The sequence below is a fragment of the Amblyomma maculatum genome, chromosome 10 (genome assembly GCF_055883805.1).
Source record: "Amblyomma maculatum isolate TAMU_Amacu chromosome 10, ASM5588380v1, whole genome shotgun sequence".
NCBI lineage: Eukaryota > Metazoa > Arthropoda > Arachnida > Ixodida > Ixodidae > Amblyomma > Amblyomma maculatum.
The window spans coordinates 72130161-72149356 of record NC_139353.1 but is presented as its reverse complement, the minus strand read 5'-3'; the positions used below and the strand labels follow the sequence as shown (position 1 = coordinate 72149356).

General features: G+C 45.3%; 1 protein-coding gene across 1 annotated transcript in view; it reads left to right on the top strand.

Annotated features, from left to right (window-relative positions):
- Positions 1-2809: 2809 nt before the first annotated feature.
- The window catches only part of LOC146176773 (organic cation transporter protein-like), a 40666-nt gene continuing 24279 nt past the window's right edge, over positions 2810-19196 (top strand). Inside the window, exons 1-5 of the mRNA XM_084581382.1 lie at positions 2810-3178; positions 8269-8372; positions 11951-12105; positions 16308-16476; positions 17958-18105. Coding sequence (XP_084437508.1) covers positions 2816-3178; positions 8269-8372; positions 11951-12105; positions 16308-16476; positions 17958-18105 — 939 coding nt within the window. The 5' untranslated portion in view covers positions 2810-2815. The remainder of the gene's footprint in view (positions 3179-8268; positions 8373-11950; positions 12106-16307; positions 16477-17957; positions 18106-19196) is intronic.

The window sequence follows — 19196 nt, the reverse complement described above, 5'->3', positions numbered from 1 at the left end:
GGGAAAGGCGCTGTAACTGTCACACTTGTGTGTGGGCACCTGCCCCGAGCAGTAAGGGAAAGGAGGAAGGTAGAAATGTGAACCCAGAGAAAGAGGAGCCGTCGTGGAAGGCTACTAGTAATTTCGACCTAACGTGAGCTGACATCGCACAGCTGACGGACGCCTTGTTTAGCCTCCATTGATTGATTGATTGATTGATTGATTGATTGATTGATTGATTGATTGATTGATTGATTGATTGATTGAAAACTTTACTTCCACCGGCATAGGATGTGCCCTACTCCCCACTCTGGTATGCAGACCGTAATAGGGGGTTGGGACTTCGCGACAAGAAAAGCGCAAGAATACATTGATTCTTCGCTGCCTCAGCCGCCAGGCGGACTTCTTTCTCGGACTCAAGGTTGTCGCTTTGTAAAAGGAACTCCCAAGCTTCCGAATCTTGAATGTTGATCATTGCCCCATGCGAAAAAAGGCATTGCCAGATTATGTGGTCTAGTGTACCTCACTGTCTGCTGTGTTTACAGTTTTCGCGTTTTCTGACCTATATATTTAAGATTTGCAGCCATATTGGGTTGGGGTAATTTCCGGTCTGTAGTCTGCGGACATTTGGCCTCTTCGTTGTTCAGCCGGTCGGGATCAAACCCGGGCACTCCGGCACAGTAGTCGGGAATTTTAACCACCGCGGCGGGGTTGCATGATTGTTGCTTTTCGTTTCCTTCATTATGGTAAAAAAGTAGACAGTAACTGTCGCACGGTAGGAACATTGCAATCAACAATCATGATTGGCACCACAACGCACTTAAGCTCTAGAAATCTACAAGGCACTTTTGAAGGAACCCGCAGCAAACCTGACGCCAACTACAGCTTCTAAAGATCTCAAGAGCCTGGCGCGCACTGCGGAGCGGAAGAAGCTTATTGTGCAGTGCACGAAGAGATAAGAAAAAGATATCTGCGGGAGAGGAGAGGGTGCCACTATATCGTTTGGCCTTGTAGACCTATTGCTCTGTCACTGCTGTATAAAATGACCTGGAGCTGTATATAAGGTGACCTGGAGCCCAAACGAGAGATCGGTACTCGGGATCCGAATCTCGACTGTAATTAATTTTGGTATATGCGGTAAGCTAGGGGAGCAGTCCACCCTTGCTGGACGTTCCGACTTGCCCCTCGCGAGTCGGTTATGATGTATTTGGAGGAGGAGTCAGAGGCTGCGAGGGCGATGGCAACCTCTTCTGCGTGTGTTGGTGACTGGGCGTTGAACGTAAGGCCATCTACTATTTTGCCCTTGTGGATGACCGCGGCTGTGTACCAACCCCTAGGGTTTGGGCCAGAGACGTCCACATAGAAAACTTTTAGCAAGCAGCTGGGTCAAAGAGGCAATAGTGTTGTTAAAATTACGGATGAAGCGGCGGAAGTAGGAACAAAGCCCTATAAAGATGCGCAGTCCCTGCACGAAGCTTGGCAGGTTCCGGCCGGAAACCGTCCTTGGACTCGTGGCCTAGTATGGTTAACTGTCGAGCACCAAGCCGACACTTCTTTAAATTGAAGTGTAGACCTGCATTGCTCATAAATCAAAGAGCACTCTCGAAGCGAAGTAGATGGAATGGAAAGTCCTTCGAGAAGATGACAAAATTGTCTAGATAGCTGAGGCATACCTGCCATTTCAGCCCCCTAGGATGTTGTCCACCAAGCGCTGAAACGTAGCTGGAGCGTTGCTCAAGCCGAATGGCATGAAATTAAATTCGGGGAGCCCGTCTGGCGCGACGAATGCGGTTTTCTGGTAGTTTGCCTCAGCCATTGGCACTTGCAAAGAGCCAGAGCAGAGGTCCATCAAAGAAAAATATTCAGCTCCCTGCAGACAGTCAAGGCCGTCATCAATACGAGGCAGCGGATAAACGTCCTTCCTAGTACGCGAATACAAAAGTGGCGCGGTAGGTATTTGCAATAAAGAAGTACATAAATAGATACTTCAGCAACATAAATATGTTTCGCAGCCAACAGCTACGACGGGAAGCGTACGCTGCATGATTAGCGCCTTTTGTAGCTTAAAAACAATTTCAGGCGCTTCCACGCATAGACGCAACTGTGGTCTAGGTTTCTTGCCCTTCAGTGTTAGTTCTGAAGAAAGTGGGTATTGTGTTAGGAAAATAGTGTAAGGTACATTTGAATATGAACCTTCAGATACGTAGTTACAACTAGTTTTTAATGTTTTCCCTGTGTTGTTTACCAAGATGACAGTCATAAAAGGGAAATAATTATAATAATTAGAATGACTAAATATTGCAATTGGTTGCCAAATCTTGCTTTAATGTTACTCATGCGCGTCAATCAGCAGTTAACACTGCTACTGAAAATAATTGGCGTGCATATTAAGCAATAAACATCAGAAAAGCTAAATTCCCGAGGGAAGATGTGCTTTTATATTGATATTTTTTTTTCATGTAGTCCAAACACACGCAAAACATCGCGTTCATTAACAACTCGTTAATGAGCTTGTCTGTAAATGTCGCTAATTGCTGAGCATGCCCAGACGTGTTATCTTCGGTGCTCCCCAGTGCTGAATATGGCTGGTTCTTCACTTTCGCTACATTTTCTCATATAAACAGCAGCAACAGAGATGATTAATTCTGTAATGTTTTCAGCTAAAGTTCGCCAAATGGTTGGCGATATAAATAAGCATCGATGGATATCATTCGGCAAGTTGGAATTTCGGGTTTCCACTGCAGTCACATATTGTCTTGTTTTTTTTCATCACTTTTCTTTGACAGGTGAAGGCATCGCATATTTCTGCACACGCTTCGTCACACTGTGAAATAACATGGTCGCAGCCACAGTGGACAGCGTTCTGGACAAGCTGTCTCCCACCCATGCCATCATATTCGTGTTCTCCTTCATGCGAGGCCTGCCTATAACGTGGAATCTGATGATGCCGGTGTTCGTGGCACCCTCAAACGTCAATTTCCGCTGTGCTCAAGATATGGAGAGCGCTGCCAACTGGACTTCGTCTCCTACTGGCCACCTATGGAGTAACTCCAACTTCAGCGCAGAAGGCAATGCCACGGAGCAATGCTCCCACACTCCCGTATTTGAAGACGGCGAGAAAAGAAGTGCCAACGGCTCGGAACCCTGTACGTCTTGGATTTACGACCGCAGTCTTTATGGCAAAACAGTTACCGAAGAGGTGAGCGGCTCCTACGTCCGCATCAAAACACATTGACATGAAGCATGCTCTTAGACTAATTGCGCAGAATGTATTGGGTGTTGCAGCTAAATATAGCTAAATATGCAACGGCTCATGTATCCCAGCCAATTTGAACTAACCTAAACCTGTTGAGAGTCTATTTGCTTTGTCTGAAGTATTTTTCATTCTCAAAATCTTTATTAGTAAATACTAATTGGTTTCCTTTTTATTACTGGCTTCCAGGCCCGATTGTGAATAGATTAGTTGTATATCGTATTGAAAATCAGCTGACTGAAATGTTTGCGCCAACCTACCATTTACATTAAGTACTTGTTTTTACAGACTTTGAACAAATATTCGCTCGATAAAAATTCTTATACGTAACAGCACATCTCAGAGAACAAAATCTTCTTTTTTTCTGGAACGCTATCCACTATGAGGCTTGATTGCGCACAGGGCGAAAGATGTCTGGAGCTCGTGACGTGATAGCTTCCATTAATGGTCTGTTCATGCAGAAAGGTAGTTGTTTCTGCATCGACTTGTGCACTGGTACTTTTGTAAAACAATGCTTTAGGCTAGTTGGGCATATTCAATAAAAATAATTGCACCGAAGAAACACGATCACATAAAAGAGAAAGAAACATCACGCAGACGAACGCTGCACTCGCAACTGGCTTAATTTTTTTATCGGTAACCCGGCTTGCGAATATAAAGGTGCTTCCCGTCTGCGCGACACAGAGAGAACATACAATCACGTGCCAAAGGTACTCCAGAAATTTTTTATATTCTTCTTTTTTTTTTGCCAAGGAAAAGGATATATTCCGATGTGCACATAGATACTGACGCATCGCTTATACAGTTAACTGTATTATATCGTTTTCTCGGCAGAAACATAAGATGGTTTTACTGAAACTTTGGCATGTGGTTGCACGGTATGTGGCCCGTAGGTACGAAGAATATGGTCCGAATAATGAGGTCGAGGCGGGACGAAAGGCTGTGGCGCTTGAAGATATTCCTGTACAGGCGCTGGAGGCGTAGCGTACACCACAGGGTAGCTAGGTGGCCGTGGTCGGGCAGCGACCGCAGCGTACGTCAGCGGTGCGACAGGAGCGGGGGCGCATATCATTGGTGGAGCGACAGGTGGAGCGACGTCGGCGTATGCGAGGGTCTCAATGGCTTGTGCGGGCTGAGGAATGGGCGCTGACGGATGGACAGGGGGAAGGGCGTCCGCCACGCGGTCGGCGATGACCTGTCGAAGGGGCGCCAAATTGCGGGAAAGCTCACAGTTTGTGGGCAATAGGGATATTTGGCGAGCAACTTCCTCTCGGATGAAATCTTTGAGCTGCTGCAGCAGCGACGAGGTCTCAGATGTAGCGAAGAGACCAGAAAATGATTCCACAGGCGCGGAAGGCTGTCGAGGGAGGAGTCGCTGCTTGCGCAACTCATCGTAGCTTTGACAAAGGTTGACAACTTGTGCAACAGTTGTCAAATACCGGAATGTCAACATGAGGAAGGTGTCATATTTGATGCCCTTCAGGATGTGCTTGATCTTTTGTGCCTCGGGCATCTGGGCGTTAACGCGACTGCTTACGTGGAGCACATCTTCAGTGTAGCTGGTAAACGTCTCGCCGAGCCGCTGCGTTCGATCGTGCAAGCGTTGCTCGGCGCGGAACTTGCGTACAGTAGGCCGACCAAACACGGTGGTAAGGTTCGCCTTAAATGAGTCCCAATACGCGATTTCGGCTTCGTGGTTACGGTACCACAGGTTGGCGACTCCGGTCAAATAAAAGATAACGTTTGTTAACTTTGTTGCATCGTCCCACTTATTGTACGAACTCACTCGCTCGTATGACGCATGCCAGTCGTCACAGTCGGTGTCGTCTGTCCCACTGAAGATCGCAGGGTCTCGCTGGCGCAAGGAGCCAAAGCAGACGACCGGCGGGGTCATCGGGGCGGTTGGTGGGTGTTCCTCTTCGGCCATGTGAATTACCGGTAGCGTACGGGTGCGAAGCTCCAGCGTGAGGCAAGGGTATCAGGCCGCAACTCCACCAAGTGTAAGAGAAGGTTTAATCTATACGTCGAGGACGGCGTCGAGGTCGGCAAGGAAGCGCACGATGATGAAACCAGCACGATGATCTGCGCAATCACAATTCCACAGACTGCTTCCTCTTCATCAGCGTCCAGCAAAAAGGGCTCATCTTCTTCTTCACAACATTTTTAGCCCTGTTACAAAAAAGCTAGTTGTGAATGCCGCCTTCGTCCGTGTGTTGTGTGCTTCTCTTTTAGGTAATTTTGTTTCTTCGCTTCATTATAATTCAAGAACATACACTTCGTTCCTGAGGGCAGTAAATAATAAACAATTTAAGTAAACTTCACTAAATAGCCACTTTTTGCGAATTAAGCCTGACGACTCGCAACAGCTATGAATTGGTTTCAGTGACCTCGGATACTCCGTGTATGTTTTAAATCTTGGTTACTTTTAGCTGTGATAGTCGGTATAATTCTTGACGGAACTATCACCACACGGATGCTTATTGGTCCATAGTTTTTTCCATGGCACATATGGTAGCATATACCACGAAGGCGTTACAGTATATAAGAATAGCGCTCAAGGAAAATTAAGATTTCCATCTGGTCTGTATGACGTCATATACAGGTTGATAGAAAATGATCTTTACAACTGTGATCACATATATTTTAGAAATGGGGAGCGTTTAAAAGCCGCGGCTTGCTGCAAGAGGTTCACAAACGCCTGATGTTTTGCCAGCAATTGAACGTTTAATGTGTGCGCCATCCTTTTCACGCAGGATATCAGAGGGATATTCTAATTCCTGCCATGTCCGGCGTAGCATGTCCTCATTAACGTGTAGAACGAGATGAAGAAGATGGTTTACACGGTATGAAGGAGCACTGAACAAGGGTAAATGGGGTACGCCTCAGTTCGCAAGTCGAGCCAACGTTTCGACAAGTGGACTTGTCTTCGTCTGGGCCAGACGAAGACAAGTCCACTTGTCTAAACGTTGGCTCGACGTGCGAACTGAGGCGTACCCCAATTACCCTTGTTCAGTACTCCCTCATTAACGTGTGTAATTCCTGGTATGATGCGAGCTTGCAGTTTCTGCACGTCCTGCTAAGCAGCCTGGTGGACAGTATCCTCCAGAAAGCCCGAAGAAAAAGGTGTTGTGGCGTAATATCTGGAGACAATCGAAGGCTGGGAAAGGGTCATGCGCCTCAGCCAATCCAGTGACCTGCAAATGTGTCCCCAAAGGTGTCCCTAACGATCAAAGCCCAGTCAGGAGGGGCACTTTCCTACTTTAAGATCATGCCGAGTTGCAGTCCTTGAGTATGTGGTATTGGAAAAAGTTGCGACATGTCTAGATAAATAGTTTGGGTTACTGGCGCCTTTTCGAAGGAACACAGAACTACCACCCGGTCATGAAGACGACGATATCAAACGTTCACTTTTGAACTTTTGTAGTGAATTTCACAAAAAAATATTCTGGTGTGTGGCAACATGATGATTATGCAAACCGCAATTTTCTACATATCCTTGTTTCTGAACTATAGGTGATGAAAGTTGTAATGATTTTTTTAAACATCTATATCACGTGGAAACCAGTTCGGATGAATATGGGACCAGCAAAGAAATAATAGGGACGCGATAACCGACTTCAGAAGTCATTCCACCTCACAAATGGTCACAAATGGATTTAAGTTAGTACACGGGTCGTACGGGAAGCATCTGTGGATTGTCGTGAAATATTCTGCACAAAATCGAAAGGAGATAAGTACAGCGACATGCAAGCAAAGGCTCTTTGGGGTGTTTTGTTGCTTTGACTGAATGCTTGTCTCCTATCGCATAAGCCAGAGTATTGAGTCTCCGCATAAACTGTATTTCCCTGATTTAATAAATGCGATCAAATTCCACGTGCAAGGCACAAAAGTTCAGGATTGAAATCATTTTAGTTCTCGTTGTGGACAAACTGCTATTGCGAGTGAACTTTACCCGTAACCACGAGGCGAATTTGAAATCGAATCTAGAGTAGCCGCGAATTGCGATGTGCATTTGTTCTGCACTTGTCCAGAAAATATATCGCAATGCACGACTAGCAGGCAAAGTGCTTCTGCAGCGTTGTGTCAGTGTAAACGAGGGAAGACAGCGAGGGTTCACGCTGCGCATCGAGCAAAAGCATTTTGTAATTTCGCGCTCTCCTAATCGCCGATTCTGATGAGGCTGCGCTGCTCGCACTGCGGCTAATCAAGAGCTTTCTTAATGGTACTGCCCGGGATTTCTAGCTCCCACAGTCTGCACTGAAAGAGCTGTCCTTTCGAAGTATCTCTAAATCTGCTTCATGCAGTATTACGCCATCGCGTGCTTGCCATCGGTCACCTATAGAATGGCAGCAATTTCGCCGCGAGACAGCGCTTCAAAGCGAGTAGATTAAATAGACAAATGATGATCAAAGATCAAGGTTTTATTGGAAGAAAATGATAACATGCTTTTGGCTGCCCTGTCCAGTTTATACAAATGCATATTCAACACAACTGAATGTCGTAAGTTGTACATGTGATTAATGGTTATCATTTAAGAATCTATCAAGACAAATTAGCTCAATTAGCATTGGAGAAACACTACTACATACATTTGTGACATTGAGAAAAAATGAGGTGTTCTCGCACAAATATTCGCCTATTACAAACGCAGAATAAAGTAGTTTACAGGACAGCACGCGCAAAAAAATGCAACCAAAATTATGAAGGATCTGGCAGCGTTGACAGCGGCAAAATTTCGGATTACTAAACTAATAATCTTGCAATTTTCTGAAAAAACACTAACGGGTAGTTTTGTTGTCCTACGTGAAATTATCGTTAGTTTTTAATTGCTTCCTTTCCTATAATTTGCACGCGAAAAGGTTTTTCTGGATATTTTAAACGTGGTACAACTGGACAAACTCTGAAACCGCTTGGTTTCAGAGTTCAGGGACAGCGCAGCATAACTTCTCTTGCTTCTGCCACATGCTTTCTTAGACGCCCGAAATAATGTGTCTGTTTTCTGAAATGATATTGTTTGCCGGTGTTATTTTTTTCAGTGGAACATGGTATGCGGCAATAGGTGGATGAGCTCTTCCGTCCAGAGTTCTTGCCTGGCTGGAATGGTCGTCGGATCGGCTGCCTCTTCCCACTTTTCAGACTGGTGAGCATTGAATCTCGATTGTACACTAACTGCTCTTGCGCTGGAAGCTGCTTTTTGTTTCATGTTTACCCAAAGAAAGACATACACAGCAAGCGCTTGCCAGTTTTATAAATTGTGACTGCTATCCTTCGCCTGAGCTGGGCAATAAAGCATCTCCCAATTAATAACGCATGATATTAAGTTCCGTTTTGAGCATTAGTAACAGTTCTTAACATTATTCATGTTCTGCAAACCCGACTATTTGACTTGTGCCACTCAAACTTCTCTAGGATTTCAGCTAGGAAAAATGTGTGCTCTTCATTGCAAGAAGCTAGTCGCACGTTTGAGCAATTACTTTAATGCACACATATACTGCGCATAGCACCATCGAACATCTTAGGGTTAGATCAATAGCCCAGTGGAAAGAATAAGCCATTCAAGCAGAGTTGCAGGCCTCAAACGCTGTGGAGACTGAGACTTTTGGTCGGCGAGGCATTTGTCTTACCTTTTTATCCACGCCAGATATCGAAAAGAGGCCCATTGACACGTGCACTGCATGCTTGCGCGCTCTTACCTCTCTCTCTCCGGATTGGCTTCAAGGACTCGTGGGCCGCGGCTTTTCCCCGTACCTCGCTAGTTGTACCAGGAGAACCCCTTGAAAGACACAGGTCACGCTAGAAAAAGTGACGGACTATGGGATCGCCAGGCTGAATGGGTGAATTATGTGCTTTAACACTTCAGTTTTCACGTCGGTTTCAGTCACACGTACAAGTAGTATTCTGTTGTGATCATCAAATTATGTGAGAGACCACCAGGCATAGACATAAAAGTGTGCATTACCAAACCACAAGAATGTGTTTACATGGTCTTTTTATTTGTCCTCTCATATAAATCTAAGAAAAGAACGTAAAATAAATAGAAAGGGAGCCCGGTCCAGCGAAGCGTTACCGGAAAGGAGGGAATGAAATGGAGGAGGAGGAAATAAGTAGCTGTTTAGCTGGGGATCCAAGGCTTCCGGTGGCAGCGACTTCCATATTAAAATTGCTGCTCAACTTGTCATCTCCTGCCACCTCTGCCGTGTCATGCGGTCTTCTGACGACCCACGACCACCGACCAACAGATGACAGGCTATGCCATCTAAGGCCTGCCAGAGCCAAGCTCATGATTGTCGTCCGCGACGTCAGCAACGCCAACCCCGGATTTCCTGCACAATACGGCCCTCGTTAAAGCTATATGCAGAGAATCGCGTTAAATATGTATGCAAAATACAATTCAAAATGGCATCCAAGCTACTTTCACAAGCCTTCGAAGGCAGTGTTAACCGGTCTGCAGCTCGAAAGCAGCGCTGGCCAGCTCTGTAAAATTACTCTTATCCCCATTCTCACAAATATCGAACTTCCCGCTAGTTGGCACAGCATACCCCGTGAATTGTACATGCTCCTTTCTGTTCCCGGGTATATATATGCTTCCCCCGTAAGCAGAGTTGCGAGATGGTCTGCCAACATGTTTCTAGCTCGGTGGAAAAGCTGCTCTTTGTGTGGCAGGAGTCAGGATTACAGCATACCTTGTTTTTGCCTTCTTATGCAGTAAGTTAGAATCAATTACAAATATTAGGTACTTCTTAATTGGATTAACAGTCATTGATGCGATTAATTAAATGTTCTTATAAGTATTTCTTCTAGTATCCTGATAATTGTTTTTCACCAAAGGCTTACTTTATATAAGTGGGTAGTATGCAGTGCAACTGGGTACCTTTTCACCACAGGATCACCCTCGATATGTCCTAGATTTTCTGGCAACAGTCATACAGTAACCGCTTTGCTTGATGGGGACCCTTTAGCATTGTGCGTATCGCCACCATTAGCGCGTACCGCTCACTGCCAGTGAGGAATAGCGCCGGTGCCAGATGATAATGATGGTGTCCTCAGTCGTAATGGCTCACATCTATGGCGGGGGATCGGCCAATTGCAATGCAGATAAATAACAGTGGTGGAAAAGTGGCGCTCTACGTATAGGTCTAACAGAATGTAAAATACAAATACAGCGCATATCACCACTGAACATCATAGGGGGTGGACCAACGGCGGAGTAGAAGCAACGGACTTTTCCCGCAGGGTTGCAGGCCTCAAACGCTGTTGAGACTTTGAGACCCAATGAATTCCAATTCTAGCAGAGGAGTCTACCTGGTGTAATTATATAGTCGTGAACAAACCCGCACACTGGTTCCAGGGCTCATCCTTTGGAGCTTGCACCAGAATAGAAGAGAATCGGAATAGATAGAGGAAGCTCCAGTGCGCATGGTCACATCGTGTCAGGTATTTTACATGATATACACTTGACGCCTCTGGAGTCTATAGGAGACCTGCGAATGCGAAACAAACTGACACATTTTATGTAAGCGGATCACATGATCACATGATGAGATAGGCGTGGAAATCTCGAACAGCTCCGCTCCCTGCGGGATCATATACAAAAACAGCACTTGAACTTCAGAATTTATAAAATACCGAAAATTTAAAAACATAACCCCTCTCAAGTATAAAACTGACTTTATCGTTATAGTAACAACAGCAATCACTAGCGGCACAAAACAAAGGAATGGTCTTAATTCATATCTGTATACACTGATATGAGTAAGTGCTATCTATTGTAATTAGGTGCCTGCTTTCCATGGAGAATTTTAGCGACCCATCAGAGCAAAAGAAGACAGTTTCCGGAAGTTCAAAATCTTGAATTCATTCCACGCGGGCGTGCGACGGTTTGGGTAAACCAGCGCGCCAATGGCAGAACAGCGTGACAGTAATCGCCGCTGGTTGCTCTCACCTCCCCGACCAGGCTTCATTTGAAAAGGGTGTTAGAGCAGGTTCCCCATGTATGAAAGGCTGAATACGTTGTCGCTCCATCGCGCGTAGAATATCCGCGTTTCAGAAGTTTTAATCCTCTCCTCTAAAATCATGGTTCACTGCCAGTTTATTCGTGTCCTGACACCTAGTAACTGCCACAAAGTGTACTTTTGGAAACCATTTTGCCAGCTTACTATACACATGATTCACTCGGTCACTTTTCTTGCCGGATCTATTTGCTCTTGTAGCAAAGGTGAATTAATGTCGTTGGGTGACGAAGCAACGTTAAATGAGTGTGGACAGCGAGCGGAGCACTACTGATCATCGATTGGAACTCAGCATTGGCTGCATGATGCACCCAGTGGTTAGCCGAAGAATGCAGTGAGTAGCGACGTTAAAACATCGATTGCGAAATCCGCCATTTTTTCAATTTTGTAACTGGCTACCCACTGCTTTCGCCCGAACCTTCCATGATGCTAACGTGGCGTCAAATGGAAGATGGAAAATGGCTACATGCAGAATGCAGCGTCTGTTTTCGGATATCCCCCACCACTGCTAGTGTAATCCCGAAATATCAAAATAAAACCTCAACAAGCTTATATTTAGAAATGATGGACGGGCATTGATGAAACACCCAACTTAATAGGCCAATTTGCCGGATGCGTCATTTGGAGACGTCCTTGCACACACATTGTTACTTCTTCCCTCAAAGCTTAATGCATCTAACTAAGAGGCATTGAAATTTGTTTCCGGTAGGTTTGGACGCAAAAGGACGATGATGGGTGGCCTGCTACTGTCCCTCGCAGCAAGCGCCACGACCGCCTTCTCCACGTCAGCCACCATGTACTATGCATCTAGATTCTTCATGGCCGTGGGAGTATGCGGCTATGCAGAAGTCATTTATACGCTGAGTAAGAGTCCAGAACGTACTTCGTAGTCGTTCAGACGTCAATGCCGTCGAATAGATAGTAGACGGGCGACAAACCTCAATCGTAAGTTCAGTTCAGTCGTTCAGCCATGTCCGACTCCTCGTGACCCTATGGACCATGTCACGTCACGCTTTCCAATCTCTCACTATCTTCCTAACATCACATAACTTCATCTCCAGCGCCTCGAGGATGTCATCTAATCATCGCGTTCGCTGCCTACCCCTTCTCCGGCTACCCTCAACCTTTCCCAACATCAAATATTTCTCCAGCGACTCCTCTCTTCTCATCAGATGACCAACGTAGCTGACCTTTAACTTTAGAATTTGACCCTCCAATGAGCAGTCAGGGTTTATGGTCGACAATATCGACTGATTTGATCTTCTGGCAGTCCAAGGAACTCTCAAGAGTCTCCGCCAGCACCACAATTCAAACGCGTCAATTCTTAGGCGTTAAGCCTTCTTGACAGTCCAACTCTCGCATCCATACATTACAACTGGAAAGACCATAGCACGAGTTATACGGATCTTGGTTACGCAGTACGGATCGTAAGTACTGCGATAATAATCATACCTTCGATATTTTCGGTAGCCTAGATCACACTCCTGCAGCTCGGAAACTAATCGATGATTCTTTAGGACACTAGCACAAAAATGTGTCAGCTTGGCGGTGCGCTTCGTCCTAGCTTACGCATTTCATAAATATGGAATAAGGAGCACGCCCTAATGCCTGAGAATCTCAAGCCAGACCCGCGTCAAACCTGTAAGGTAAACAGATTCAGACCAATCATACTCCATCCTCATGCAAAAACGTCAATATGTTATTGTCCAGCATATATAGATTACTTTTCTCTGCAGCACACTCAAGGTGAGTACCACGGGCGTAGCTCTAATCAATACCTGGAACACTGTGGTGCGTTTTCAGGACTGCGTATATAAGCACATTTGAGCCCAATCTTTTTGAAGAGAGAAACGAGCGAATCATGCCGGACGCGGCTAGAGACTTGGAAGTAAATACTTAAGACACTTGTAGGACTAATCATGAGAGAGGCCTTCGCCCTGCAGAGGGTATAGTCAGGCTGAGGATGATGACATAAGACATTACAAAACCTTAACAAAGGAAATTTTGCATGCTACATATAGTTTGAAACGTGTATATAACTAGGCTGAATCAACAATGAGGGAAAATATATGCTTACGCACAACAGTCAATTTGGCTCAATCGAGACTGGTGCGATTTATGATACGTATATGAACTAAAAGGCCAAGTGCAGTTTCCTGTACACAAAACAAGGGAGAAGTGCTTTACAAAACCAGCCTGCAAACATGTACATTCTTTGATCCTGAGATAATAAAATTCCGCAGGAGAACCACGACATTGTGTTAAAAATTATACCTAAAATTCTTGCAGAAATAATCATTTGGAAAGAAGGCGGAATCTGGGGTCGAATAGTTTTAAGGATTTAACGCGCTACCGCCAAAAAACACTGCACAGGACAAACCTGAAGGAGAGTTCAGACTGCCTGTGATTTTGGAAGCCGAACAAGCAAAGGCGAACGACAGCGAACGACAGTTGCCTCTTTCCTTCGTGTTACTTGCCTTCGGAAGAGCACACAGGAGTGCTCGTACTGCTGCAAGCAGAATAGACAAGACTATCTAAAAGAATGAAAGAGCAGCATTGGTATCTAGATACTGGTGCCACTTCGGGTGCTGTTGCCGGAGGTCTTGTATAGGAACGCTAAACTTTCAGAGCTAAAAAATCCGAAACGAGTGCGTGCATGTAGCGCCCATGATAGTGGCTGTGAATATCTCTTCAAAGGCGATTCTTGCGACAAATTTGAAACCTGGTGCTGTAATAGCCTACAATAATGCCTGTATATAAAATTTTATTCTACGGGCACATATGTTTCAGTACTTAAATGCTGCAGTTTTTGGTGCTGCTCTGAACTCTGTGGAGAGAGCGAACATGATGCTAGTACAAAATAGAGGCCTGTATACACGCCCATTCATTTACATAGTCGATCACACTTGTCTATAGAGCGCTCTGGCAGTCTGTTGTGGAGTAATGAAGAGAAATATATTTTTCAGGATTTTTCTTGTGCGCTTGAATTCAGTTCAAAATAAGGATTGTTCACATTTGGCAAAAAGCGTGTACCCAAGTTGCTGACAGATCCCTTCGCCTGCCTGTGAGCACAAGTTCGACTATTGAAATTTAGTTGGTGGTCCAGAATTTTCCTTTATTTCTTGCGCCCCTTCGCCCTGCAGTGGGTATAGTCAGGCTGAGGATGATGATGACTGCAGTGCCTGCAATGCAAACGAGTTACCCCTCTCAAATAAGCGCTCTTCCTTTTCTTTACTTTCGCTTGATATCATCCCGCACGCAACGTTCATGCTAGTAATATATTTTTTGTACCCTTCATTATTTTCGTGTTCAATTCATACGATTTAGACTACCACGGTGATTCGGCATGTCTGTTGATTGTACACCTCTTTCACAGAACGATCTGTTCCACCAGCCCAAAGAGATCCCTAACAATGAAGTTTCCCGCAGTGGGCAACAAAACTAATGATGTGTAGTATCAATGGAAAGTCTTTCTAAAGAGTTTGTTCTAATATATCCGAGAAAAGTGTAGCAGCGCGACCCAGAATAAAACAATAATCAAAGATAAACTGGCCTATTCCGCAGAAGGCGATTAAATGTCCATGGTTCGAGCATCTCAGCGTGAAGTTATGCGTTGACAGGCACCGTGTATACGAGCACTTTAAAAAGAACATTTTCATAAATGAAATATTCATGTCTTACCACTTTTAAGAACACTTGTTAAATCCCAATAAGGATGCCGTTACAAGCGCATAGGAAGCGAAGACTCGGTAAAGAACTGAGTCACCTGCCTCCGATAAAGCTATATGGGTAATCTGGAAAATAGCGAACAGTAAGAAAATTAAAAGGCACCAGCAACTTTCTAAGGGATCCCCTAAAGACCGCTCGGGAGTCAGTCCAGTCGATGCGAGCAGGTAAGGCAAATGAGTACTTAGGCGCCTAATGATCAGATTTTGCAAACGGGCCAAAAAATAATGATATTTTGATGCACGAACAAGGGAGAAAGGCCCACGCCAACAAATTTCAAAGGTAGAAAAAAGGAAGAAAAGAAAACAGATTTCAAAGGCAGTGACTAGTTAATGAAATCATTGTAATGACTGAACACTTAAAGGAAAAAATGAAAACAAAAATAGCAACAGGAGGTCTCACAGCTGTCAAAATGCTCAGGATGAAAAGCTTGATGCTGCTAATCAGGAAAAGTGAGAGTGTGTAATTGATCAACTAACTTAAATAATTGAAAAGGCGTATAATACAGTTGAAAAGAGTCAAATTACACAGGACAGAAAGGCCAAGTTTGCTGATGTGAGGTACAGGTGTAAAAATAAAAAAAAATGTTTTAAAGGTTGAAACAACAAAATAAGAATAAAAGGCAAGAAGACATCGTCCGTATGTGTGAAAGGCTACCGCGTCATACTTTTAACGGTGGAGCTTAAGCGTCCCCCTAATTTGTGTTTCCTCAACACCACGATTACACCCGGGTGGTCGCGTTCATGTGTCGGTTACTCCTCACTCCACCCACCAACATAAGGCAGGTAATTCTTACGCCATTACTACAACCGCTGTTGTGGCGCGCCGTTTTGATGACGGCTGTTACCGCCATTGCCACTGTCACGCGCGCGGATCCGAGGGTCGCGGACATGACAGCGTCTAGTTGATAACTGTTGTCATCTCGAGAGATAGGTCGCAAGGGCATTAAACCAGGCTGTAGGAGCCCGTTTAGCACGTGCACCTTTTATGACCGTAATTTTTGCTCGCGTTTAACAGAAATAGAAGTCTTAGGTTATCGGAGGAGTGGTATTGTTCAAAGTGTCGAAAGCGTATGTCCATACACAGTTACGTAAATAGCACACACCTCTGGATAACTTTTTCCGGTGAATATTTAGCCACATTTGCACTCCAAAAACGCTTAACTTTTCAGGAAACTGCTATGACTCTAGGATCCAAGTTGTTAGGCTACCTGGCCTTCTTTGTGGTTACCTAGCTAGTCTGTGACCATCTCGTTGCTTCCAAAAGCACTGTCGAAAAAAAAAAGAACGCAAGTGAGCGAATACTGGCAACGTGTTCAAATATAACTTCTTGACGTTTAGTTATGGAGACTGTTTCCCCGCGGCATCGCTACATACCGACGCTGACGGTGGACAACGGCTGGACGACGGGAATGCTGCTGCTTCCATGGCTGCACTACGTAATCCGTGATTGGCGTGCAACCCAGCTGTACGCTGCAGTGCCTCTTGTTCCGCTGTTGGTGCTCTGTTGGTAAGTGTCTGCGCAGAACATGCAGATTCATTACTGGTTTTTAAATGTTCGTTTACAGAGATGTGTGCAAACAGTTGCACTCAACTTGATGTTATAAATTTACCTGCCATCTTGTACTGCTTGGTAAATTAATTCAGCTGCTCCGTCCTTCACAAGCACAATTGCTTCGATTATTGCTACACAGTGTTCGTTTTCCAGTCGCTTTTATATGATAGGGGTAATAGGGGGGGGGGGGGGGAGGGGGGCTTAGAGGCTCGCTTCGGCACCTGATACACAGAACGGTCTGAACTTTCGTCCCAACTAGTCCCAACGGGACGCTGCCGCCACCACTCTCCAGATTTCCTACATGTGGCTGTGGCGCTTGCTTGTGCTTGGAGACCTCTACAGATTCTTGTTTTCTTGTTCGATACGTTTTTCTCAGAAGTGCAGACATCAGTACGAGAATATATACGTACATGGAAAGGAGTACGTTCCCGTTACCTTTCGCTTGCTCGCGTTGATATGATTTCGCTTATGTGTTTTGTAGCGGACATTGATCTTGTCGGTTATACTGTTGCGTCCGGAACAGGTACCTAGGAAGAAATGTCTTTCAGGACTTTCACAACCTAATTCAATGTAATAGATAGGCTGGCATGTACCAAACGAATATGGCAAAGAGAAAAAGAAGGAACATTCATTTCAGGAGGAGGCTGCCCTCGTGCTCCCTCTCTTTCTTTGGGTACGCGCCTGATCCGGAAAATATATCATCTGCATGAAGTTCACATCATGTCGTATTACGATGATTTAACTCTGCATTTGAAGTCCGGCCTGTTAGCGTCACACCGCTCAGCGGCGGCGTTGTCGCTCTGTGATGTGCCAACTTGGGGCAGCAAAGTTTATTTATAGCGCACGCAGGTGTATTCTTACGGCGTCCTGAAATTTTAAGAGGGTTTAAAGGTTGGGGTAATCGTCCCCTCGGTTTATATACATTCTTGTAGACTAAAAACAAACGAAAGGGCGCAGACAAAGGTACACAGGTTTTATCTTTTACAAGTATGTACCAACTGCCCGAGCTCTCAACTCTACTTACATGCGTTCAGATTTTGGAGGGCGGCACAAGCGCTCCACTAATCCATTATTTGTCGCACAGACAGTACGTGGCTCATAGGTGCTCTCGCTGATAATTGTTCAGAAAATAGCACTACTACTGTTTTCACAACCAAAAACGTCGGTTGGTAATCACAGAGGCTCGGCGACTGAGCACCTTCGTACGTATCAGCTTACAGACTTCTTGACATTGCCGCTGACAGAGGTCTTGTTGTAGGCCTTTGATGCTACATTTACAGTAACACAGATGGTCGATTATTATATAGCTAGGAGGGAGTTGTTCTATTATTTTTGCTGCTTAGGCTGCACGAAGCTCCGATGACATGAACATTCAACGGGGCATGCGGAGGACAGCTAGACCGGTCCAGTCAGGGTTGATTGTAATCTCTAAGCAGTTTTTTGCCAGAGTCTCCGAGATGGCTGATGGCCACTGGCCGCTTTTCGGCAGCAAAGCACGTGGTCGCCAAGTTTGCCAAGCACAACCGGGGTACGGAGCGCCAGGTTGTTAACATCATCGAAGAGGCCAAGAGGGCCAAGGCTACGGTAAGTACTCTGCACGGAGTTGGCATCATTGACTTTTAATTTATTATACATCATGAACGCCGGCAGGAGAGAGCAAAAGGGTGATTTGACAATTCCCCTACCCCCAAAGCCGCATGATTTCGTTGTATCAATGGTAGGTCCTCTAAGCAGCATTACCTGGCGACAAATAGCAGAAATATTGTTGAAACGAATAAGAGCGCATTCAAATCCCTCCCTTCTCGTCGCTTTTGTGGCCCAGTGGAGTAACACTACATTTCTCAACGCAAAAACATCTGTTCGGTTCCACTTGGTACAACTTTTCTTTTCTCAAATATTTTTGTTTACAGTACAGTACAGTCAGATTACTTACATATTCCCTGGTGTGTGCTTCGATTCTAAATACTTGCCAATCAGCCTTGAACCGAGCCGGGAGGCGAAATCAAACGATGGGGTATGGCAATGCTTACATTATGCAATTACTTTCGCCGTAATCATTTTCTGCCTTCAGTGTTACCTTTAGGTTACATTCAGAAACTTCTCAGCAACAATCCCCATTTAACTCTCTGGCAGACAACCAGTAAGGAGAAATGATAAGTTGCGCGACCCTACCATTGAGAGATCTCAGAGTTACGCCCCCAAGCCCCTACAGCACTTGCCTCCCTCTTAACCCCGAGCTCGCTCCTCCACTAGTGCTTACTCATTTTCCACAATGTCAATAGAACCAGTTATTTGCCCGCTGACATCGGTGACCAAAATCTTTCTGGAATGCTTTTGTGGACCCCAACAACAAAATATTAGAGGGGTTCAACGCTTCTGACCTGAATGTGGAGCGAAAGCGGCTGCTGAACTTGAGTACCTGTCTCTCCTTGACCCGGCTGCGAAGCCGACCACCGGCAGCTGCGTTTCGATGGAGGCGAAACGAAGAGGCGTCCGTGTGCTGTGCGATATCAGTGCGCGTTAAATATCCCCAGGTTGTCGAAATTGCTCCGTTGTAGGCAGAATCTATACTTTCATGCCCTGCACATGCGATGCTGGCGACGCTTTCCTGCTCAACTCGGTCAGCTCTCCACGGCGGCGCGCGCACCTGCTGTGGTGCCGCTACCATCATAGTG